The sequence below is a fragment of the Perca flavescens genome, chromosome 3 (genome assembly GCF_004354835.1).
Source record: "Perca flavescens isolate YP-PL-M2 chromosome 3, PFLA_1.0, whole genome shotgun sequence".
NCBI classification, from domain to species: domain Eukaryota; kingdom Metazoa; phylum Chordata; class Actinopteri; order Perciformes; family Percidae; genus Perca; species Perca flavescens.
This window is the reverse complement of record NC_041333.1, coordinates 14,930,490-14,956,271: the sequence shown is the minus strand read 5'-3', so window position 1 is coordinate 14,956,271 and position 25,782 is coordinate 14,930,490. Positions and strand designations below refer to the sequence as shown.

Here is a 25,782-nt window from a genome sequence, read left to right as displayed (position 1 = left end):
CTGACCTCTAGCAAGTGAGAGGTGAACCATGGCCTCCATCCAGACCATTAGTCAGACACAATCACACAGCTTCATAGCAGATTAGTCTGCTGTATTAGGATTTAGAGCTCTATTAATGTAATCCCTCTGTTTTAGTGTGGCCTGGGTTTAGGGGCTTACATGTGCACACCCACACACAGATACGCACACACACACTTAAATACATGTATGCTTGCACACATACAAGCTGTTTGGGTTATGGAGTTCACAATCAGTGGATTAAGGTGAAATTTAGACCGTAGCTTAATGGACACGGCACTGGCATTCTCTAAATGTGTTCTCTCCGAACAATTGCACACACACGTAATGTGTGCAGAGTGTACTTCTCTTTCTGGGATTCAATTGTCTATCTATCCATTCCTTGTTTTGATGCATTTCCGTGAGTCTATGCACTGTCACATCCTCTGTAGTAACAGTCAATGTCTTTCTCAGGGCCGATGAGATTGAGATGGTGATGACAGATCTGGAAAGAGCCAATCAGGTAACCCACTCAACATCATAATTTAATGTTTTTTACACGGCATTGTCCGTCACACCAAACTCCAAGTATTAATTATTGAAATACAATAAGCAACTGAGTTCTTAAACTGAAATTGTTAAAATGAAAAAGTGGCACAGAAGGAAAATGTATGTATACTGGTGCAAGTACATTTGATTTAAAGGATCTAGTCTAGTGATATTCTATATTTATCTTCCCATCAACAAATGTCCTGAAAATACCAAAACCAAAAAGAATGTATTCTACTAATAAGTATCGCCTGTTTAAGCTGAAAAACAAAGCCTGATATAGCTTATTGCTCTGTGCCATTGTCGCCCAAAAACTGTTAGCGACACATCAGCGAGCCACAAAGTTGCACAGGGTGACATGTTAAACATGGGATCTGTAGTTTATTTTGAGTCGTTCCCATATACACAATCCAGCTGCTGTAAATATTCACTAGAGCCCCAAATGTGTATTAATCCGCAGCTGAAAATAGTCCACAAAAAAGCACTATTTAATCCTGTTTGAGTAACATTTGTTGTTAGCATTGTTTCCATATCCATGACTCTTTAAGATTTACTTAAAGAACAATCGGCCTTGTGGCTGAGAGAGGCGGGAAAAGTTGGAAAGTATTGAGAGATGGACTAACACACTTGGCTTTGGTCTTTTTTTTATAGGTTGTTTAGAATACCAAAAACAAAGAACATCACCAACCTTATCCTTTAAAATATAAATATTCTCATGTCCAGAATCTATGAAATGTGGCTTACGTTAACAAACGATGACCTGCTTATCACTGTGAGGGCTACTGTTTGTTTTACATGTTTATTACACACCTACTAAACCCACCCAGCTGAAATAAGCCCCCATAGCGTCTTCTGCCCTTGTGTTGTAAATATTCCTGTGGTATCTGTTAATGTCATTGTTGTTAACTTTCATTATTAGCCCAAGAGTATGATTTGTGGCTGAAGGGGTAGCATAGGCATGTAATGTTAATATTAGCCTAAAGGTTAGCACTCCAACTATAATGCCCCACACACACACACACTATTCACACTTGTGATTTGAGGTTTACAGAGGTTGACAGCATGGCCTCCAGCTCAGTCACAGACTTTTTATACGCTTTTATAAGGAGAAAATGGAAAACAGGATTTTCTCTTAAGCCTAGCAGTCCAACTCCCACCCAGTCAATAACAGCTCTCAATATGGTTGCAATTAGGAACACTGTGGAATCAGCTCCTGTAACTTCTAATGATGGCAAGTTGGCCAGTGTTGCAGATGATTCCCAACTGGAGCATGGCAGTTTGGCCATAAATATAAGGCAGGCAGCGGGTATCATCTCAATTCCCAGCTCTAAATTTAATATTGTCAATTAAGGAAAAATCCACCCTCTAGCATCAGCCCTCTCTGCCCTTCGCCACTCTGTAGTATGTGTTTGTTTAAGCTGGAAGGGGGCAACTTCCTTTTCATACAGACACACAGTCGGCTTGTAGAAGAAGATGGTATATTTAAAAACTTTAATACTTTAATCTGATTGCCTTTTTGGAATGCAGTGCAGTCAAATTCAGCTGTATACTTTGCATAAAGATTATCGAGCTGAAGAAAAGTGTTGAGATAATTATTGGTACCGTTTCATCACCAACAACATCATCCTCCGAAGACCATTAAGTCGCTGCCACAAGACAGATTGTCGTTAATTAAGGGCCACGATGGCCCCTACAGGAAGAACTTTTGCTTTCTTGGGTTAACTGTCCTCGTCGGTCTGCTCTCACCATCTACACGTATTAAGTAGGTTTGCAACGGTTCTGTGGGGCAAGCAGAAAATTGAGACGAGTTGAGGCAATGTGTGTATGCCAAAAAAAAAAAAAAAAACATCCATGTTTGAATCTCCACTTGTTGAACTTTTCCTCGTCTCCTTCCAGCGAGCAGAAGCAGCCCAGAGAGAGACGGAGTCGCTCAGAGAGCAGCTGTCCTTGAGTAACCAATCCCAGCAGCTCGGCAGCCCTGCCAAGGCCGACCCCGACACGGTAACCCATTTCACTGCTTCACTGCTTTACCGCAGGGCTGATAAAGAGAGGTATTGATAGGCTAAAGATCTGCTCTGCCTTTTTATGCTAGAGGCGATCAGCTGATTACAGCTTCAATTTATGGATCACTGTGATCACTGATCTTATTATAGGTCAGGCATGATGCATTGATTTCTGGGCTATTGATTTCCAAGGAAGGGTTGCCAAGGTGGCAATAAGTGATTGGTGTATTGATTTAACCTGTTCAAAAGACTGCAGAGGTGAGGCTTAGTCAAAGACAGACTGCCACACCAGAGTATCTGCTTAATTGATCCCTCAGTGTTAGGTGGTTGTGATTGGTTGATCGATTACCTCTTTTTATTGATCTCATGGAGGAGGCCTTTTGAAACGATAACCAGTACATTGATCAGCTTCTGTCTGCCATAGGAATACTGATCGCTGCAGTGATCAGCTGAATGTATCTGAAAGTACTCATATAGGTTTTATTCAGCTCATTGGAAAAATTAAACCGCCATTCTGTTTGTCTTTCAGGAACAGCCGACGGAGGTGGCATCCCACTCAAGTCTGGAGGCGGAGCTCAGGGCCAAAGAAAGGGAGACCGCCCAGCTGGTGGAGGACGTCCAGAGACTGCAGGCCAGCCTGACCAAACTCCGAGAGACCACCAGCTCCCAGATCACACAGCTGGAGCAGCAGCTCAGCAGCAAGACTGCTGTTCTCAAGGTACCAACTGAACACACAGCTTTTCATTAGATTGAAGTTAGTTTCTAACTATTTTAGCTATTCATTTCTCATAAGACCATTTTTGTATTCTTGTCTTTTTCCTGCTATGTTGTGTATTCTGATCGCACCTCTAACTATATTCACACTTTTACTCTCTCTGTTCTGTTATCTAGAGTTACGTCGCTGAAATAAGTATATGGCATTTACAGATCCAAGGTTTGCTTTTATTATCTAATTCATTTGGATGTCATGTCATCTCTTTAACTACAGGAACTAGAGGAGAAACTGCAGAAGCAAGCTGACTATGAGGAGGTGAAGAAGGAGTTGAGGTGAGGAGCACACACAGAGGAGTGTGTGCGTGCGTGTTTGTGTGTGTCCAGCACAGATCTATTTATTGCATGCATTTGATGTCTTTAACAATGTTAAACAAGATGCGTGTCTCCATTCAAGATGTGTAACTCAATTGAGTGCCCTAATGAAGGTGAAGCTTGTATGTCTGTAGCTTTATATTGTCTCTCTCGCGCTCTTCCCCTCTATTCTTTCTTCGTCTGTAGAGAGACAGAAATAGGATAGCTAGCATGTTACACTGTAGATGTGTGTTTCTAGTACGAGGTTCATATAGATTTTTGTTAATCTCTCTCTATATCTCTCTCTCTCTCTCTCCTCAGTATCCTCAAGTCTATGGAGTTTGGAACATCTGATTCTGTGCAGGTAAAAGTGACAGATACAATCTATCTGCACATAATTTTGCAGTAATAATAGATATTAAGTCTATGATGAAACAGAAATTTTACATTTGAAGGGAGAGGCCAAAGCCAGGTTATTTTGAGTCTCATTTTTAATTTCCGTTCCACCTGTCCCCTCCATCAGGACTCCTCCAAACCTCTGGAGGTGCTGTTGCTGGAGAGGAACCGTAGTCTTCAGTCTGAGAGCGCCGCTCTGCGCATTGCCAACACTGAGCTCAGCGGTAAGTCTGCCCGAATGTAAGCTTATAGAAAGGGCTGGGTTCATCAACACTGGCCAGGCTATCTTGGCAAAACCTTCACTCATACCAGCAAAAAAATGAAAGAATACCGATAGAAGTGGAGTTCACTATTCATGGCAGCTTAGATGAGGGTTCAGCTGCAGGTACGGCTATGAAGACATCGCATCAGGTTAGTGCATACATACTATATGGCTGTAGATCCTTTTTCTCTGAGAATACTTAACCATTTATTCATGTTTTGGGATTGATTTGCAATACTGGGTCCACAGTATGCAAAAGACATGCAAATTATGTCATTGTACAGAAATGTTGTTTCTTTAGTCCCACACATCATGGAGAGGAATAAAATGCATACCTGGTGTCTTTGAATACCGCAGCAGGATGTCAACCTGAACAGTAAAAAATTGCAGTACACAAAAATGAGGACACCATACTATCCTCTCTACATAAAAAACTCTTGTCCTCTGCAAAAGTGTTTGTGGGTTTGAAATGTCATGGCTTTAGGCTTGAATAGTTGAATAGCTTTGAATTGATTAACATTCACAGTAAGGGGAGCTTACTGTCTTACTCAATCATGTAACGGTCTCAATGGTTATGCATTAGAATAATATTTCTCCCAGCGCTTCCATCCAGATGGTTTCTAGTATTTACAAGACTGAGGAAATCTAGTTTATATCTCTTTGATTTGGTGAACGTATGAATGGACATCGGTCCAACTATTCAGGAAAGAAGTGAAATAAGGCCTTCACTCAGCAGAGCTGTACGGTCTCTGTTTTTTGGTGACATGCATCTGTTTTCTCTTCAGCCTTAAAAATGTTTTTTCAATTCAGTTTTATTGCTCCATTTGTTTCCTGGATGTATTGTTTTTATGAACTAAAGACTGTGATACTGCATCTACAATGGAATAATGAAGTGTTTAGGAACGCGCCGCAACAGCAGCATGGAAGAGGACTTGCATGGTGTATTTGCTATCTAAGGATCATTTTACCCTGTCCTGTTACTTCCACTTTGCCTGGAGAGAGAGGAGGGGAGAGGAGAGAGAGAGAGAGAGAGACTGAGCCCCGGGCCAAGCTAATCTGCCTAAGTGGCACAGTGTCAATTGTTTTGTTTGTCCTTTTTTTCTTCCAGGCTGTGGCTTACAAGAAAGGTTGAAATCACAAATGCATGGGCACTTTGTCTGGGGGGGTTGGCAAAAAAGGAAAATAAAGTTCACTAATTTGGAAAAGACTTGATTAAGATAACTTTCAACTTTTGTTATTTTTTTTTTCCTCTCTCTTTTTGGAACCCCTTTTTTGTTGACTCCCCCCCCATAATGCATGGTGTGTTTGACCTTTCTTGTAGGGTCAGCCGGAAGAAAAGGGACGGAAGAGTCCACGCCGAAGGAGGAGACCATGCCCAACGACCCCTCTCCCTCGCCCCCTCCTCCCCCTCCCTCTCTTCCTTCCTCCTCCCAGCTCCCCCTGTCTCGCACCCATACGGACCACCTCAACACTGCTACCACCACCAGCAGCAGCGAAACGCACCCGTTCAGTCCTACGGGCATTGGACAGGACTTCTACTCCCCTGTGTTCCCTCTGGTGGGTGGTAAGATGGCTTTGAACTCCCTGATCCAGCGGCAGCTGCTTCAGTCCTTTTACTCCAAAGCCTTGCAGGAGTCGTCTGGAATCCCCAGTGGGGCTCTGCTGTTCACCCCCTTCACCCCAACCCTCAGCTCCATCCCTACCTCCACTCCTGGCTCTGGGTCAGCTGCCATCCCTCTGGCAGCAAGCAGCCCGCAGCCGCCTCCAGCCAGCCCAGACATGGGTCCTGTTAACGGGAGCAGCACCGCTGGCAGTGCCCCATCCCCGTCGCCCAGCCACTCTGACGCCACTACAGGAAGTATTTTGGACGGGGAGGATATGGACACGGCAGAGATTGCCCGACAGGTGAAAGAGCAGCTGATAAAGCACAACATTGGCCAGCGTGTGTTTGGCCACTATGTGCTGGGACTGTCCCAGGGTTCGGTCAGTGAGATCCTGGCAAGACCAAAGCCGTGGAACAAGCTAACCATCCGGGGGAAGGAGCCCTTCCACAAGATGAGGCAGTTCCTCGCCGATGAGCAGAACATCCTCGCGCTGCGCAGCATCCAGGGACGCCAGAGAGGTGAGTCTGTGTGTCTTTAATGTGTCTGTGCGTGCGTGAGAGAGTGAGAGTGTGTGTGTGTGTGTGTGTGTCTTGCATGTGTACAGGCCTGCACAGAGCCATTGATTAGCTTGTCAATATGGACTAACTTTTTATTTTTCTTTCTCTTTCCTTACTCCCATCCTGTGCCTCACCTGTGTGTTTTGAGTGAGTTCCTAGTCACACACTGATCCCAAGAGCCTCTCCTAGCTATCGTGGTCAATACCGAAACCTTTCACACATCAATAGTATTGATCGGTGGGAACTAGGAGGAAGGCAGAGGTACTGTTAACTACGGGTAGATTCGATTAGCCTGGGCCTGCTTTTGTTAACGCATCAGGACATTTCTGATTGAAGGTGGTCTCCGTAGTACACACAAATATAACCACCCTAGTCCTAGCGAAAGTCTGTGTTAAAAAAAAAAATAAGGCTGCAGTTAATATGCCTCCTTTTTAATACTTCCTATTAGTGCAGTAGTTTAATATTCCTGTTAGAGGTAGAGGTTTGATTCCTGCTGGGGACACAGATGGTGAAGATCAATGCATTTATGGTACTATAATGTGCACTGGATGGAAGTATCCACACATTCCATATATTTGCAGATCATTATAGGGCACCATATAGTCTAGCTGTAAAAGAAAAGAAAAAAAAAACACACCAGTGCTGTAACAAAGTGTGTGGTATATTGTTTTTAACAGAGGGCTCAGGCCAGCCCCAGCTTAGCCGAGTGTTTCAGGATGTTCCGAAGCGGAGAGCCCTCTCCAATACAGCTTCACACACAGGTCTGTCCCCTTCACACACAGAGATTTTAGCACGTTCTGTCTGTGTGGCATGTTTGTGTTGGGTTGAACTCTATCTATTGTGTGCGTGCGTGTGAGTTGGCACTTATTAACTTGCGGGCAGGCATACAGATATACATGTGCCTTGAAGGTAACCGCACAGTTCCAGTGGCTTGCGTCAAAGGAGAAGCCAGCATGTGTATTTAGGAATTTTATCGGTAATTGTTATTCTGTGGGGAGCATTTACTGTACGAACCCTGTAGCACGTGTGCATGTGTGAGCTCCAAAGGGAGCCAGAGAAATTATGACAATCCCTCCAGTGTAGTTGCCTTGTAGCTCAGTGGTGGGAATGTTGTTCTTTGTGCTGTGCTATGGTGTAATTATTTGATGTTCTTCTTATAAGCTATGTTATTGTTCTCCTCACCTGCTCTGTAGTGGCTTATCTCTGCTTCTTAATCTGACAAGATTTTTCATCTCCTCCCATTCCCTCTTCCTCTCCTTCCAGGTAACATTACCGCCCGCGTCCGCACCCCAGAGGCTGGTTCAGATGAGGCTATCAAGTCCATTCTGGAGCAGGCCAAAAGAGAGCTGCAGGTGCAGAAAGCTGGTGCGTCGTAGTTTTCTTCTAACCTCCAGAGGGATCGAATCGTCTAAGATGATACATTGTGGCTGTGATTGTTTGTCGGTGTGTCTCATGACCACTCTTTTTCTCCTCCTCCAACAGACTTGTCCCATGCTCAACCATCATATACAGGACTGAAAGGAGGAGGCGGAATGGGAGGCGGAATGGGAGGCGGAATGGGAGGCGGAATGGGAGGCGGTGGCAGCGGATCAGATGAGGCTATCCGCTCCATCCTAGAGCAAGCTCGCAGAGAGATGGAGGCCCAACAGACTGCACTGGAGCCCATCCTCAAAGCCTCATCTTCGTCTTCCTCCTCTGCATCACTATCTCAGAGGGACTTCCTGAGCTCCTCGCTAACCGCTCCCCTTCCCCCTTACAACCCCCTGTCACTCTCTCTCAAGAAGCCTAGCAGCTCCCTCTTGTCCTCTCCCTCATCCCCGTCTCCCATCCTGGACTTCAGCTCCAGCGTAAAGAGAGAAGGCAGGGCTTCTTCAGGGATTGACATGTCTATTGATGGAGCTCTTAGGCTGGGTCGGAGCTCTGAGGGGTCGGCCCGCTCTGGAAGTTCTGGAGGAGTGGGTTACTGGAGAGAGCAATGGTGGAGCAGCATGCATACAGACCCCCGCAGGGCCATATCCAACCAGACAGGAGAGGAGAACCACAACCAGGAGGACTCCAAAGAGGTAAGGCGAGACCACGACAACAAAAGCTTGTGTCTGTGCTTCTTCTGCCCTACTCTGTTGTTTTTTTTTTTTCCTCCACTTTCACTCTACAGTGGTTTCTTGTCTGAGCCATGCTCCGTCTGTGTGTTTTCAGGGAATATTGAGTGACAGTTTGTCTCGACACAAACCGTGGAACAAGTTGAACCAGAGGAGCAGAGAGCCATACCTCCGCATGCAGCCGTGGCTCAATGGAGACCAGGGGCAAAACACACACATCCAGCCAGCTCAGAATCAAGGTAAACAAAACGCGCACACACACACACACACACACACACACACACACACACACACACACACACACACACACACACACACACACACACACACACACACAGAGTATATATATTCACAAAACCAGGCTCTTTGGGCTAGAGCATTACTCTGAAAGCCTGATTAGAGCTAGTGGCTAGTTGTTACTGTCAGTCTGTCACTCACACAATCCACCCTCTCCTCCCCTCCCCTTCCTTCCACCCTCCGTCCCTCCTCCTCCCACCATCCCCCCATCCTCAGTGCTATGGCTGTGTCAGCCAGCAAGCTGCTGGTTTGTCATGTCATAGACAAGTTAGTGTTGCAGCGCCAGATGGCAGGTCTGTGTGTGTGTGTATGTGTGCATGCGCATGTGCGTGCCTCTCTTACTCTCTGGGGGTGTAAACAGCAGCTAATGTACACTGACAGCTCCTCATGACTGCTCTCTTCCAGCCTGCTGAGCTGCACAGCAGTGCTACACAGACAGAGACAGGGAGATGAAGGAATAGGAGGAGGAAGCCAAAAAAGCTTCAATCTGAAAACTTAAGCACCTTTGCTGTTTGTTTAACAGGAATTAAATTAGTTGATGTATTATGACTGAAGTCCCTCCCGAACCCAGCAGGAAGAGGAGATGAAACTGTTTTCTGTTTTCTTCGAACCCGTGTGATAATTCTCGCCCCGTTTGTTCTCTTCAAGCAGAGGGTACTCCCAAGACATCAGCGAGCTGCAGCCCTGCTCCAGAGTCACCCCTCAGTTCAGCTGAGGAGTCTGTCAACGGTCTCACAGGGGATCCACTCGCTTCACAGTCCTCCAGTCTCAAACCTGCTTCTGAGGATCCCTCAGGTGGGGAGTCTCAGCCCGGTACCCCGCTGCCTCCTCCTGGTCATTCGGGTCTCAGCATCCAGGAAATGGTCGCAATGTCCCCTGAGCTTGATACTTACGCCATCACCAAGAAGGTTAAAGAGGTGCTGACGGATAATAACCTCGGTAAGAAACCCAGGAGGTGCTCTCTGTGCGGTTTAGTTGGTCCTTCTCTTTCCCCTGCCCTCCCCAATGATGAATTATTCAACCTTTCAATCAGTTCTCTGAAATGACCGTTTTCATTTCCGCTCTCTCTCGCCAAACCAGGCCAGCGTCTGTTTGGGGAGACTATCCTGGGTCTGACTCAGGGTTCTGTCTCAGACCTGCTGGCCAGGCCCAAACCCTGGCACAAGCTCAGCCTGAAGGGCAGAGAGCCCTTCGTCCGCATGCAGCTCTGGCTTCAGGACCCACACAGTGTGGAGAAACTCATGGACATGAAACGCCTGGAGAAGAAAGGTGTGTAGTAAAAGCTCAATGACGAGAAACCAATGCACACTCCATATAGAGCAACAGGCCTTCGCAAGTAATGAGCAAAATACTCTTGCTTAAGCAGGCCTTTACTTTATAAATACATTCACAAAAAAAACCCACTAGCAGCAGCCTTTGAATTACCCATGCACATCTGCACACACAATATCCTTTGTGCAGGACAGCAGAGCATGTTGTGCATATCACAGTCATCTTGGTGTGATGTCAGTACCAATCAGGACTGCAGACATCACATACTGTATTAGATGTGACAGCTAGGGGACTGCCGGGGGCTTGCTTACTAACAGTCATCAGCACTCCTCTTCATCATCATCGTCATCATAATAATCACCAGTGTCTATAAGCTCGTATTTTATTTATTTTTTTATCATTTGTTAGCCCATAGCCCACTCCATCATTCTTTGGTCCCTTCTGTTTGCATGATGCGTTTGAGAATCGGCAAAGCCAAAAGGCCTCACCCTCCCTGCTGCCTCCCAGTGACCCCTGACTGCCCACTTGAAGCTCTCTCCGTAGAGAAGGGATACGCATATTTGAACCTGCCGGTAGGCACAAGCATCCGGGATCCGTTTACCCTCCTGATATCTCAGGCTACGCACAAGGGCAAAAAAACAAAACTGACCTTACAACAGTGTGTTTGGGGTTTGGACGGGTGGGGTTACTCTCCAGTCAACTTTGTTTCAGATTATTGACCCCAAAGTAATGCATCCAAATAGCAACGGGGACTAGTCCTGGCCGACAGCAGAGCCCAGAGGAAAGACATGGACCTAGTCTACAGTAACCATATTTGACCTCTCACCCTTGCGGTACAAGCCTGCGAGGCAGCACACAACTTTCACAGTGGTCTAACCTTGCTCTGAGGTTTTTTTTCTTCCTGCAACACTAATATATCTGGCAGGGTGTATTGGGGTTGAGAAAATGTCAACCTCATGTAAAGCTGCCATGAGCTGTTCATTTTCAGCTGCTGGTGCCCCGAGTGAATGGTGCTGCTTGTTTGCTTTAAAATGGAAGAGATGCATTTATTGTTAAAGTTCCTGAGAATGGCGATAGCACCACCTAGTGGCCGTAGAAGAGGATGGCAGGATTAGTTTAGAACAGTGTCCGAGGACAGTGTGTTTAATGTTGTTTGAAAATATAGAAATCGTTTCTTTGAAAATATTCCAAAACAGCCTGAACAATATAGATCAGCAACTAATGATTATTTACACTGTTCATGAATCTACTGATTATGTTGTTGATTAATTGTTTGGTCTATAAAATGTCAGACAACTGTGAACAAGTCAATCAGTCCAATGTGACGCCTTCAAATATCTTGTGTTGACTCAAAAATATTCAATTTACTTTCATAGAAGAGAAAAAACAACAAGCAAATAATCATATTTGAGAAGATGGAAAAGTGGAAGTGATTGATTTTCTGATGATATACTAATCGAGTAGTCCACTAATTAACTAACTAATAACTCATTAATACATCTCTAGAACTAGGTTGATCCATTATAGTTGTACTTAACATGAAGATTGCTTGTCAAATGTCATGCTCATCGACATAGATAACCAAACTCTTTAACTGCTGTTTATATTCCCCATATTTATTAATAATATAAATGTATTTTCTGAGGTACTGATTTCCCCTTCTCGTTTTGTGTCACTGTTCAGCTTACATGAAGAGGCGGCTGAGCTCCTTGAGTGATAGCCATTCTGTCGACGTGGGTTTAGTGGGGCCTGATTACATCCAGGGCTCGCAGAGCCCGGGACAGCAGCACTTGAAGAAGGCCAGGGTGGTGTTGGGCCCCGAGGAGAAGGAGGCCCTGAAAAGGGCCTACCAGCAGAAGCCCTATCCCTCCCCCAAAACCATTGAGGAGCTGGCCTCCCAGCTCAACCTGAAGACCAGTACGGTCATCAACTGGTTCCATAATTACAGGTCAGCATTTGGAAAAGACACACTTGAATATTGACCCATTTTGGTCTAGTGTTTGTATTACGAGCTGTTCTTCAAGGGCCATTAGATATAATTAAAGCAAATCTAATTCCATTTCCATAAAGCAGTATTTTTATAGAAATGAATTTCTAGGTTTGCAGTTCATGACCTTATCTGTGTGTAAGTGAGTTTTCTGGAAAGGTTTTTGCATTTGACTACATGTGTATGCTTATAATAGATCATGTTGTATTGTTAAATAAATGGGTGTGTCTAAGGAAGGGCTTTCGTTGCTGCCCTGTTCACATCAGAGAACATCAGTGCACTCTTACAATTTTTGGATAGAAAATCAAATGTAAGATGTGTTGCGTCTGACAAATTGAATTTCAGGATTTGAGTAGCGTGACTGAACTCGTGTGTCTCTACTAGGTCACGTATCCGACGAGAGCTCTTCATAGAGGAGATCCAGGCAGCTGGAGGGTTAGGGCCTGGCAGTGAGGGGGGCTCCCCTTCCCTGCGCGGGTCCAAATCAGGAGAGGGGGACAGCTGTGATGGGACAGAATCTGAGGGCACAGTGGAGACACGCCAGGGAGTGGGCATTGGCCTGGAGGATCACAGAGGAGCATGCAAAGACGACATGGAGGTCGAGTCTGAGGCAGGGGGCTCTAATAACTCCCCTGACCAGCTAGACTGCACCACCTCAGGCTTTGCCGGGCCGGGCTCCAGCTGTGGACAGGGTGGACTAGGGCTCTTCAGCCTCACAGAGGCATCCTCCAGTGGCTCTGCCTCTAGTACTAACATCCCAGCCTCTGGCCCTGCCAGAAACCCCAGGGACAACAATCTGCGCAAGAAGAAAGCAGCCAATCTCAATAACATCATCCACAGGCTGGAGAAGGCTGCTAGCAAAGAGGATCCCTCAGAGTGGGAGTTCTAGCTCCCCCTGACCATCCTTCATCCCTCTTGTTTCATAACCTCACAACCTCTAACCTTGGACCCCTCCTGCTCTGTTCCAGTTGGAGAGTGGACACAGCCAAAGTCAAGCTCAGCAGCCATTTTTATTACATAAAAGCTTTCCCGAAAAGAGGAAAGAAAACAAAGAGTGGTTGGCAAAACCCTTAAAAAGAAGATTAACTGAATACCTAGAAGAACAAAAATAAGAGAACTTATGTGTCTCTCGTTTTTTTTTTTTTTTTTTTTTTTTAAACGGAGTTTTGTTTTTGTACTGAGAAAAGCACTTAGCCGTCCTGCTGGCCTCCGGCCCTGCTGTACCTCCCCCAATCACCAGCCACTGGTGCACCAGACTGGTTAGTCCTGAGCTGGGGTCTGACCCACAGCTGGGGTTGAAACCTGGACTCCGTAACACAGGCAAGGCCTGACACAGCAGCTGTCACAGTGATAGACACTGATAGATGATAGATAGAGACAGGAACTCTCTTACAAGAACTCTCACTTTCTTAAAGGAGATTTTTTCCGCTCTTCTTCTCACCTCCCAAGTGTCCACAAACCTCCCCTCACTCAGTGAGATGCCTCATTTTTCACACTGTAGAGTGACTGTTACAAACCCTTTGCCTTTTTCACTCACTGCGTGTGTGTGTGTGTGTGTGTGTGTGTGTGTGTGTGTGTGTGTGTGTGTGTGTGTGTGTGTGTGTGTGTGTGTGTGTGTGTGTGTGTGTGTGTGTGTGTGTGTGTGTGTGTGTGTGTGTGTGTGTGTGTGTGTGTGTGTGTGCGTGTTTGTATGTTAGGGGTTGTGTCAGTGTGCACCTGTTTGTGTGTGTGTGTATACACACCCAAAAATGGTGTGGAAGTGTGTGTGTTCTCTTCTCAATGGCAGCATGTTTTCTTTTTAATCTCACTCCTACACTCTTAAGAGGGTAGTGGAAGGCCTGCCGGCTGAGCTGCCATGGTTACTGATGTAAGAGAGATGAACTTTGACCCGTTGTGTCCCATATCCTATCCTGCTGACAGCCATGTGATGGCCAGAAGGATCTCTTAATTCCTCCCAAACACACACGCACTCATCTGAAGAGGAAGGATGGAGGGAACCCTGTTTTTGCCTCCTTTAGACCCTTCTTTTAAGGATGAAGGATGATCTCTTTTTTTTGATATTGCAATTTGGTTGCCAATAAGAGATTGCACAGTCTATTGACTCTAAAGAGTACAAAATAGGGAATTTTAGGAAACATTTTTAATTAGTACAAAATAAGAACAGAAAATAAGAGAATAACAAGTTGCTGTTTTAAAAAAGAAAAAAACAATTACAATGGAATAATGTTGCGTTGTTGAAATACGATACAATGAATTCACGTAGTACTGTAGCTGTCTGACATGGTGATACTATACGTGTCTCTTGTTGTTTTAGGTTGTGCACGTCACAGCTTTTATCCAGCACTGGACCTGCTGGGTGTGCGAGTGTGTCTGCATCATCAACATATTTTCTCTGTTCACAAACACACATCTTTTTATAGGCCAAATCAGGAAGAGTGTGTGTATGTTTGTGTGTGTGTGTGTGTGTGCGTGTGTGTCTTGTGTGCATTTGTATTTGCCTGCATGTAAGTCAGGGTCGAGGTCAATTCACTCAGAATTAAATTTAAGAAGTAGATTATGAACAATGAAATTCCTGAATAAATTGCAACATAGAGTACTTGATGAATCTGTACTTTCTGTTGATTGCCGTCAAAGTGAATTCACCCCAACCCTGGTTTGAGTAGTTACCACTCTCCTCCAGTCTATCCTGTATCCAGGGATGTTTTGCATTGAATTCTACTGTATACACTACAAATTATAAGGCATATCACCTCCTCCCTGTCCCACACAAGCCCTCAGTGCCTGTCAGCCTACTGCCTCCCCTTTGTGTGTGTGTGTGTGTGTGTGTGTGTGTGTTGTATGTGTGTGTGTGCACGTGTTTGCGTGGGTGCATGTACACACATGCCTGTCAATACATGCGTGTGCACAAGTGCGTGCGATTGAGGAGTGTTCAGTGTTTCCAATGAGTGGGGTCATATTTCGTATCTACTTGCACACACTACTAGTGCACAACTGACACCCTTCTTTAAGCTGTTTGATGCGTTACCATTACATTAATCTTCTCACAAAGTAGTGTAATACTATGATTTACTGTAGCTTGGTTTTATTGCTATTTTGCATTTATAGTTTGGTTTTTATTCTGCTTATTTATAGGTGCTGTATTTTTCATTTAATGTCTTATCATTTGAGTTGTCTATTTTTTAAGGGATTATACTGTTCCTGAGGGCAAGTAACATTTTTATTAGACGTATAGACTGCCGGCAGTATTGGTTAATATTTACAAAGATGTACTAGTTCTCATTTGTTTGTATATTCATGAATCCTAAAGTTTAGTGTCATTTCAATAGCTTTGAAAAAAAATGTGTTTGCTACAGTTCATGCTCCCGTAAGCATTAAGCTTTTACCACAACAGTTATGCTCTTAAATTGCTAGCTAGAATCAAAGGACATATCAAGATCAGTGAACATATGATGGCATATCTCTTTTCCTGTTTTCTGTCCTCCGATAATAATTTTGGCTGTTTCTTGGGCAAGCCCAACACTAACGCTCGGCAGGGCATGCAGCTTTCTTTAGATAGAGTTCGCCCACTCTGTAATCACATCAACATCATTTACAGGTCCTAACATATACACTTTGTCAAATAGGTCAAATGAAATTACCTAAACTTGAAAACACAAGTTAACTCGAAAGAGGTCATATCTGCCAAATTGAGATTAGAGAAGTGTACCAGCTAGCAGGGGTGTTACGCCAGATTGAACAGATAGCCAGCCTATGATTATGCAGAATTTATATTGCAGTCCATAAAAAAAAAAAAAAAAAAAAGCACTTATTAGGATCTTTTTTGAAGACATATTTGGGACAGGGTCTGTAAACACTACAACAGAGTACGATCCCAGGATCCTGGGAAATGTATGCCTTTTTTAAAAGTGGTTGTGAACCAAGCACAGACTCTTCTCCGCATCCGAACACTAAAATTTTAACATAAGATAGCTGTGCCCATGTTTTCTACACGATAAACTGTATTCTTATACAGTCGCTTCTTATTTCAAACTAAACTGTGTGACAGAAATGGCCATTGTCCTGTACAGTTGTAGATATTATGAGTAAACATCTGTTTTGGTTTCTATCCCAAAATCTCAGTCCATCCTTAAACCTCCCCTTTCCCTGAATGTGCATCCAGATATATTGGCAGCCTGTCAAAAGATAGTGATAACCTCATTGCACTGCATTAAGATGCATTAGTTAAAATTGGATTTGCCAGTGTATCGAATAATTGTAAAAAAAAATAAACAATTCTCAAACATTGGCGCTTCCTGTGGACGACTGATGTGAAACATCTGTCTTCTGCGGAGTACTGAAGGCTTATAATGCCTTCTGTTGGACTGCTTGGACTGGACAACCATGGTATGTTTAATGGGGAGGAATAGCTACTGTAAAGTATATAAGCACTTAACCCATTTGCCATTTTATAGCCAGATCCATCAACTCACCTAAACCATGTGAGATCATCAGATTTGTGCCTTTAACTGCCAAGCAGGGCACCAAACTAGTGATGTCATTAGATGTAGATGATTTCACCCAATATGTTCATAATATATCCCACATCTTGACCCAGATTAATTTCTCATACACTTCATATTGGTACTTAAAAGTCGATTTTTCTCAGCTCTCTGGAGAGGGTTGTATATAATTCCTGGAGTGCAGTGAAAGAGTAAAAGGAGAAAAACGAGCGTGTGTATTCTTATGACAGACCTGCAGACACATATCGGTCCGGGTCTCATTTCAGATGTTTGTTTTCCCACAATGCATTTCTTACGTTGTACATATACCTTAACTAGCAGCGAAAGGCCAGAGCATTGAATGAAGGAGGAAGCATGCAGAAACAGCGTACACTGTAATAACACTGAATTTATTCATAGGGCATTTTGTATTTTTCTGTTTGTGTCAGGTTTGCTGTGACATTAATAATGGCACTACAGGTATTGATAATGACGTGTGCCAATTCTAATGGTTATTTGGAAAAGATATGTGTAAATACAGTCAATCAAGTAGCTTTTGAGTCACTATTGTCACAGTATGCTTTTGTTTGAAGGCAGGAGGAGAGAAGGGACGATTCAGGACTTTTCCATGATCCACAGATATTTTTCTACAAATTTAAATCAGATGATTCTATACACTGTTGAATAACATTGTAAAGGTGTAACAGATGCTGTATATCATATCATGTTTTCTGAAGTCGTAAAGCTTTACTGTATGATCTGTTGAAGTAGTGGTTATTCATTTGACATATTAGTTGTAATGGAAGCCCGAACAGCAGCACTGGTCACCATATTCAGGAAAAAAAAAAAAAAAAAAAAAAAAGAAAGGAAAAACCTCAGATGTTTTTGTAATACTTTTAGAATATATCTTATGAAGTTGGTTTTGTAAGACAACACTTTCCGAATCAGTGGTGCTGTATGCATAGCACACTCAGTAATACATACACACATAATACAGCACAATACACTCATCCTTTGGAGAAGGAAAAATAAAAACCTTTTTTTTTTTTTTTTTTTCGCTCTCACAATGGCTCCAGCTCATTTTTAAGTCTTAACCATTTCCTCCTATCTCTTCAGTTATTTCACGCTTAACTGTACAATTTTTAACACCCAGAGATCAACTCTGGAGCGATAAACACGCTCGCAAGACTTAAAAGAGGAAGCAAAAAGCCAAATAGTGTAGTAGATATCCACTTCTGTTGAAAGGTTGCTGACAGTTTTCTGAATGTTGCTACCTTGTGTCGTCGCTTCAGTTCACCCATAGCTTAAACCACAGTGTAGTCTGACAACCAAATGACCCCCCCCCCCCCTCATCCTTTTGGAAAGCTTTAAGATGCTTGTTGAGGCTTTAGCGAGTTCAGAGTGGTTTTTTTAGATGATTTTTTTTTCCAACCTTGTCATCAACAATGTGTAAGTAATAATTCTCATAACTTTTCCCACTGCTTATTTTGTGAGTGTGTGTGCGCGTACATGTGTGTTGTAGTACAAAAGGCTGCATGACTGTAAAGGGATGGTTAAGATGTTTTTTTGAAAGTGGTTTCCCTAGCACTTCTGTCACTCCTGAGATGCTTTTTTCTCCTTTTTGGGGGTCTCCCTCACTTTCGTTTTTCCTCATGTATCATTGTTTCTTTATCTTTCTATTTACTAAACGTATCATGTTGTTTGTTCTCAGCACTGTAAAACAGTCCCTTCTACAACATTGAAAAGCAATATCACTGTATGAAACGTTCACAATGTATTTGTTATGATTGACATTTGATTCATCATCATTATTATTCACATGCACCCTAGGTGGGATAATTGAAGTAAATCTCTTTTATACAAATACTAAAAGTGTGCTGTGGTAGTTTTTATTTTTTTTTTCTTTGCCAAAAATCTTGTTGAAGATGTACTTTGTTGAACACATGGATGGTGAAATAAGTATTCTCAGAGAAAAAGATCCGTTAGAAAGCCTCAGAAAGTAGGAGTGTGTAGCAGTAATCTCAAAGGGGGTTCAGTCATGTTGTGGATATTGGACTGCTTCTGCCATTTACAGCCTCCACAGGTGAGTTATTTTGGGAACTATAAATAAGATCTAAAGACAAACAAGAAACCTGAATTATTAAAAAAAAAAAGAAGAAGAAATTTACACATTTTCTTTCCTCTCTGCCCTCAACAGGCCGTTATACAGAGTTGCAGATGGAGTTTTCGGCTGCCGTGCGAACCAGTGCAGAGCAGAAGGAGCTTATCCTGAAGCTGGAGCACGACCTTAGCACCATCCAGGCCATGTCCTCCATGCCACGCCCCGATGCTGACGGGTCAGAGGTCAGCAACATGGAGAACATCCCAGAGCCAATCAAAGAGGCCTCTGCCATGTTTGCTGGTATGTCCCTAGAATCATAAGTTTTTTTTTTTTTTTTTTTTTTTTTAAGTGACTGTACAAAAATTATTGGGACAGTAGTTTCTTTGGACCCTCCCCTTGACTGAGAGAAAAATTGCAACAGCCTCCCTATATGGCACTTTTGAATCGGTACTATTAAGTGCACACAGAATTTAGAATGATGTGCTCCTTTTTATTAAGTATATACTTCTTTTTATTTAAATGCCAACCTTTAATTTAACGTTCACACAGAAAGCAAAGTTAATTTTCCCCAAACGGCCAGTGTACTCTATCCACTGTACAGATGTAGCAACAGGCGCACAGACTGTCAGTGGGAGTGTATGCATGTGTTTTTTTGTTCAGCTCAGCCTCCGGCAGAACTCATCAGAGACTTATTAGACATGATTTCCTTCTAGTCTCCCTGTTCCTCTCATTTTTGAAAGTTTATGAAGCAGTTTCATTAAGCCCTGGGATAATCAAATGGCTTGCTCAAGCTTAAACATTTTCAGCTTGCGTTCAATTTGTGTCTAATTTTTTTTTTATAAATGTAAATTTTTATATCATTTTAGTTGTGTTTTTTTTTTTTTAAACTAAGGCAAACTCTTTTGAATTAATCAACCAGCTTTTGAGGCTTGTGTGAAATGTCCACACTGAAAAGTCTTTGAGGTGAGAGCATGTGAATGTGGTGTCAGTGCTCCCTGAAATCTCTGACTTGAAATGAGGTAGTTTATCGGTTTAAATATGGCAAACTTGCCTGATTAGAGCGATTTTAGTGTTTGGTGCGTTCATTACAGTGAGACTGACACAGCCTGTCTGCAAATAAAACAGATTATAGCATCACATTTAAGCCACAAAATATAGTTTACCCGTTTTCAAAAGTATTGTTAATCTTACAACATGACCAAATATGCATGTTCAATTTTTTTTTTTTCCAATTGCTAATGAGCATCGGGCAATATACTGAAACAACTTTTTCAAAACTCTTCATACAGACTGATAGCCTGACAAGCCAGACCCACATCAAGATGTTGGGTCTGGGAACTCACCGTTGGCAGGGCTCAATCCGAGGGGCGGGATAAACGGTTGTCTTTCAAATTCCCTCTGCACTCATAGCCAACCAGAGCAACGCTAGTTGATAGATTAAACTTTTGCCATATCCGGTCGGCACATCTTCCTTTTTTAAGAATGACTTCAGTGCTTAACTCCAAGTCTTCCAGAGTCGCGGCCAAAGCCAATTAGAAAGACCGCTGTTCGCCAGCAGCAGCAGCCATCTTTTTTACATTTCATTTGCTGCCGCTAGGGTGCGTCTAGATTTCTAGGCTAACAGACTGCATTATCAACATGCATCTTGGCCAAGCAGTTAAACTTACCTCCAAAAACTCACTCAAACTCAAACCATCGTCACACTTTAAACACGTCTCGACCACTGGCAGCAATCCTGACTCAGATAGCAGACATCATCACTCATAACACGCTAACAGGGAGCATTACCAAAATGATGAACTTTTATCTTTAACATTTGAATGATTTTTCACATAAATCAGTATTTCATTATAGAATAAAAATAACACCTTTTACTTTGACTGTACTAAATTCTGTCTAACAAGAATGAATCCGAAATGTGCTTCAGTATACCGTATTTTCTATATCTGTGCATATCTATATATTTAAATAAGGTTACTGCAGAAGTGCACAATATTTTTCATCATTCTGTGCGCTGCAGATACATAGGGTTTTGAAGGTGGTGGAGTATGAATGAGAAAAGAGATGGATGGATTTCGGTAATTGGGGTCATTGAATGCATTTTGTGTGAAAGCAATAAAAATTATTCACAGTTTGGTCCACATAGACTTCTGTTTTGACCAATGCATGTTAGCAATTCAAATATATACAAAGTAAATTAAGGCATATACGTTTTTATTTTTATCTGTGTTACCTTCAGGTTCAGGCGTAGGCCCCCATCCGGAGCTTCCTCAAGGCCAGATGGACTCTCTGCTCTCCATCATCTCCAGCCAAAGGGAGAGGTTTCGCTCCCGCAATCAGGAGCTGGAAGCTGTGAGTCACAATCTTTCTCACACACACACACACACACACACACACACACAGGGGCACACTGTATTCCTGTGTCTTTTTCTGGGAGAACTCGTTTCTCATCTCTGTTTTCTCTGTCCCCTGCAGGAGAATCGCTCCATGCAGCAGACCATGCAGGCACTGCAGAATGAGCTGGACAGCCTGAGAGCAGACAACATCAAACTCTACGAGAAAATCAAATTCCTGCAGAGCTATCCTGGCAAAGTGCGTGTGTGTGTGCGTGTGTGTGCGTGTGTGTGTGTGTGTGAATGTACTCTACATGGGTGACATTGTTTCTTACATCTTTATTTATTTTATTGTTTATTTTTTTGTGGTATCTGAACCCTAAAATATTATGCAGGAAAATGTAGATCTGTGTGTTTTCTCTGCTCTGTAGGCTGGAGGTAGTGATGACACAGTGATGCGCTACTCCTCCCAGTACGAGGAGAGACTGGATCCGTTTGCCTCCTTCAGCAAGAAGGTACAAGACACACACCTTCAAAACACACACATACACACTACACTCTGAAACCACCTGCCATCTCCGTCTGCTTTACTCTCATAGTTTTTACTCCGATAACTGACCAAACAATCAAAGGCCAAGTTCTTATTTGTTGACATTTAACAGTCCAGAAATGATTTATGATTGTTGAGAATAAGAGACCAGCTTAGTCATTATGAGTAAGGGGATGACTCAAAAACCTCTAGTTTCACTATTGCCATTTTTATTGCTGTCCCACAATTGATGATGATGGGATACAAGCAACAAGCCTATCTCATTTTTTGGGCTTTGTTAAAAATAATTCTGGGATATGTAGGAGCTGAATTAAAGGTCGGTAAGGCAACTTGAAAGAAATTAAGTATTCTACGGAGGGAAATTAGACCTCATTACTCAAAATAACTCACTGAAGCAGATGCACCAAACACCACAGACTGGCAGTATGTAAAATATAAAAACATCTAAAAGTGTCATTTTATTTGAGACAAAACATGGTCTGCATGTAATCACACTCTCCAAAGACGGCGTATTTTTTTGTTGAGGCCTACCGCTCTGTTTGCAGGAGCGTCAGCGCCGATACCTGAGCCTCAGCCCCTGGGATAAAGCTACTCTGAGCCTGGTAAGACTCAAAAACACACACACGCTCTCACACAATCACACACACACACTCCCACACTCTCACACACACACACACACACACACACACACACACACACACACACACACACACACACACACACACACACACACACACACACACACACACACACTCACTCACTCACTCACTCACTCACTCACTCACTCACTCACTCACTCACTCACTCACTCACTCACTCACTCACCCACACACTCACACACACTCACTCACTCACTCACACACACTCACTCACACACACACACACACACACACACACACTCTCACACTCTCACCCACCCACTCTCTATGTGTTTGGTTGAACTGAATGATTGTGTTTTTGGGTCTCTCAGGGTCGTGTGATTCTCTCCAACAAGGTGGCCAGGACTGTTGCGTTCTTCTACACCCTGTTCCTGCATTGTTTGGTCTTCCTGGTGGGTTTCCTTTCCAGCCATTAGGAGCTTCTGATACGACATTAACGGCCCTGTGTCATCAGCTTCAGTCATCTTAACTGTTCACTGTCATTTTTTTTTCTTCTTTCAGGTGCTGTACAAGACTGCCTGGAGCGAGAGTATCGGCAGAGACTGCTCTGCCTTCTGCGCTAAAAAGTGAGTTTGTTCATCCAGCAGTGGGCTGTGAATCTTGGAACATTTCTAATATCACATTATGTATGAATTGCCATTTTGATCACATTAGCGTGTACATGATGCAGGTTTCTGATTGTCTTCATTTCTCTTACTCCCAGGTTCTCTGACCACCTCCACCGTTTCCATGAGAACGAACAAAACCTTTAAGGTGGTTCTTCATTCAGCAGCGTGCATGTCTACCTAATCAACCTGCTCATGAAGACGGGGCTTTACCTTTGTTCTTGCTGTAGCTCATATCTCCACTAGGGGGCGGTTTAGGGCTGTAAACTGTAAATCAAACAGTTTATTGATTCAAAAAGAGGTTCTTTCCATTTCTAGATTATTGAGCTTTAAGAAGTTGCAATTAATATATAAGTCCAGCAAAACTATAACTTCCTTCTTATACTCTTAACATAATGCTAAAAACTAATCATTAATCACCTAATAAACATAATGTAATCTGTGCCGCTGTTGCACAAATTTAATGAAGTTAAGGTTCAGGTTATCTTCCTGTACCAAAGGGACCACATTATTCGGGTCGTGATGTTTTTATTTCTGGGTTTAGCTGGAATTTAGAATAATTAGATCATTTAATCAATAAAGACAAAGTTGGTATAAGATTGTAGCGAATATGATTAACATTATAATGTATGTCTGATTGGAGAGTGCACTGTAAAATGTGGGTTATTAAGCAGGAGGTGGTCCTTTTTAAGAGGTAATGGTGGTGGAACAATATATACAGTAGTGATATGTTTACTTGTCATTCCTCTGAGATTTGACTAATATGATTGATTCATTGGTAAGTTAAGCTTTTCATAAATCTTTGGCGCAGGAATCACCTTGTTACTGTTAGTTGCTATTAAGAGATCAAAAGATTGAGACACGAGGGTCTACAGCAGTAATACACTAACTTTTACGGAGTCCATCGTTCTCCAAGACCGATTACTGTGCATGTTTACCTGCTTGCTTACTTACTTCTTTTCTGACTGGCATTGCATATATATTCCAAATAAAGACTGTGCATTAATTATTTTTGTATAATTTTTATTTAAAAGGGTGTCATTCTGAGATGTGTGTGAAGATGGCAATATATGGATAAGTTCATGTTGGGTTTACAGTTTGTGCATGATCCTAGCATCTGTTAATGGTAATAGTTTTGCACTTTGCAGCAAGATTTTATTTGCTGTTTAGGGATAAGTGTGTGTTTTTTTTTTTTGTCAAGCCTACCTTTTTTTTGTGGCTGACAACCAAGACGCAACGTGCGTCAATGAGCCACGCTGTTGCACTGTGTGTGTGACGTGTTCCTTTTTATTAGGATGAACATGGGCACTGCAGTTTATTTTGAATCAATCCCACATACACCATCCTACTGCTGGAGCTAGGCCACATTATCCAGCACCAAATGTGTATCAATACGCAGCTGAAAATAGTCCCCAATAAATGAACTATTTACTCCTGGTTTAGTAATGTTTGATAACAGTGCCCATGTGTTTTAGGAAATGACAGAGACAAAGTATATAGTTATTACCCATTTTTAGTGGAGTTAGTCTTCAGTAGGAATGAATGGCCTGAGAATCCCAGGCACTGGGGAAGTCTTGAGTCACTTAATGCACTCTTTGCATGGGATTTTTTGACAATACGAAAAATATAGAGTTACACCAGCATTACCATTTAAATAAATAGTAATACAGCAGTCTTACATATGATTGCAAAGAGACTATTGTGGGCTGATAGTGAGCACTCAGTGAGGAAAGGTCTGTTTAACAGCTGAACCAAAAGGAGGAAGAAGGGGAAGCGACTGACTGTCTGCTCTGAAACACACACACACACACACACACACACACACAGAGAGGTAATAAATGTGCTGATCCGTATTCGAGCCTCAGCAGTCCCATAGCTGCCTGCATTTGAGTATGACTGAATTTGACTGCATTTTTCATGAGAGCCTCCTCTTAAAGAGCACCTCAGCTCACAGCCATAAAAGACTAACGAGGCTGACAGACCACACACACACGCACACGCTACTCCTCCACTTTCCCCTCTATCTTAAGCCCCTTTTTTCTTATCAATCACAGCAGACTCAGGACAATTACAGCCTCATTCTTCCCTCCGGAGCTCCATTCACCTTTAACCCCAAACCTTGGATTCACACACCTTTTTACTTCCCCTATCCTCCCGCCGGTCTCCATCTCTCTCTTTCCTCCATATCCTTCGCCTCGGATCCTCCAGGCTGCCCATCGACAGCTCCATAAATATTAACAACCTCCATCTGTGGAATAACAAAAGTCTTCAGGAACCCTAATGGCCTGAAGTTATTTTTACTGCAGGGGACGGGTCACTTCACGTGGACTGATCTTTGGTCAAAGAGCTTCCTTTAATGACAGCACACTGGAGGTGTCAGCATAATTAATGTTTATTTTGAAGCAGTTCCAAGGGGCAAATGTTATCCTTTTATGAAGAAGTTAAAAAAGAAGATAATGGTGCATTATTTCAATCTTTCTTTCATAGAGTTTTCATTTCCATTATGGGTTCAGCAGAGGGCAGTAAAGTTATGCTTTAATATGAATATGAATTATTTAGCTGACTCTTCTGACTGTAGTTCCTCTTATCTTGTCTGTGTCTGCTTGCAGCTTCCTCCTACATCACCTAATCCGTTTTCCCTACTTTGTTGATTTTATAGCAAATAACATCCTATTTGTATGTGTTCTGTGTTTTTCTTTGTGTGAACATAATATCTGTTGTCCAACGGTGAAGCCGTTGTCCCAACTGATAGCCTTAGATGGAAGCAAGGAGCTTTTCTTTTCTTTCTTTTTTGATTCATTGATTTATTGTTTCATCTATAAAGGGCCAAGGTCACATCCTCAAATTCTTTATGTCTGAAAAAAACACTAAGGACATTAAGGTCTTGTCTCCTATAATATTTCTGGGACTTTGGGCATTTAATCACACGAGGAGGAGTTTATGTTCTACGTTTACACGTTAGGTTTTT

At 42.8% G+C, this 25,782-nt stretch overlaps 2 protein-coding genes across 2 annotated transcripts in view; both read left to right on the top strand.

The window, feature by feature from the left end:
- Positions 1-13,667, top strand: part of cux1a (cut-like homeobox 1a) — a 65,629-nt gene extending 51,962 nt beyond the window's left edge. Inside the window, exons 15-23 of the mRNA XM_028569649.1 lie at positions 5,594-6,394; positions 7,111-7,194; positions 7,697-7,798; positions 7,916-8,496; positions 8,630-8,771; positions 9,478-9,768; positions 9,910-10,098; positions 11,785-12,049; positions 12,473-13,667. Of these exons, the coding sequence (XP_028425450.1) occupies positions 5,594-6,394; positions 7,111-7,194; positions 7,697-7,798; positions 7,916-8,496; positions 8,630-8,771; positions 9,478-9,768; positions 9,910-10,098; positions 11,785-12,049; positions 12,473-12,977 (2,960 nt within the window). The 3' untranslated portion in view covers positions 12,978-13,667. The remainder of the gene's footprint in view (positions 1-5,593; positions 6,395-7,110; positions 7,195-7,696; positions 7,799-7,915; positions 8,497-8,629; positions 8,772-9,477; positions 9,769-9,909; positions 10,099-11,784; positions 12,050-12,472) is intronic.
- Positions 13,668-13,818: 151 nt separating this feature from the next.
- cux1b (cut-like homeobox 1b) lies at positions 13,819-23,823 on the top strand. The gene is made up of 9 exons (XM_028569639.1): positions 13,819-18,649; positions 18,764-18,967; positions 20,907-21,019; positions 21,143-21,259; positions 21,432-21,515; positions 22,096-22,152; positions 22,521-22,601; positions 22,711-22,775; positions 22,913-23,823. The coding sequence occupies exons 2-9, from the start codon at positions 18,784-18,786 to the stop codon at positions 22,959-22,961; spliced, it is 750 nt and encodes a 249-aa protein (XP_028425440.1). The 5' UTR covers positions 13,819-18,649; positions 18,764-18,783; the 3' UTR covers positions 22,962-23,823.
- Positions 23,824-25,782: the final 1,959 nt, after the last annotated feature.

Bases quoted from the DNA above. Each gene is read 5' to 3' on its own strand.
- cux1b (XM_028569639.1), top strand. From the start codon at position 18,784: ATGGAGTTTTCGGCTGCCGTGCGAACCAGTGCAGAGCAGAAGGAGCTT. The intron at 21,260-21,431 runs GTGCGTGTGTGT...TCTGCTCTGTAG, and splicing joins TGCAGAGCTATCCTGGCAAA to GCTGGAGGTAGTGATGACAC. The intron at 22,776-22,912 runs GTGAGTTTGTTC...TCTTACTCCCAG, and splicing joins TCTGCCTTCTGCGCTAAAAA to GTTCTCTGACCACCTCCACC.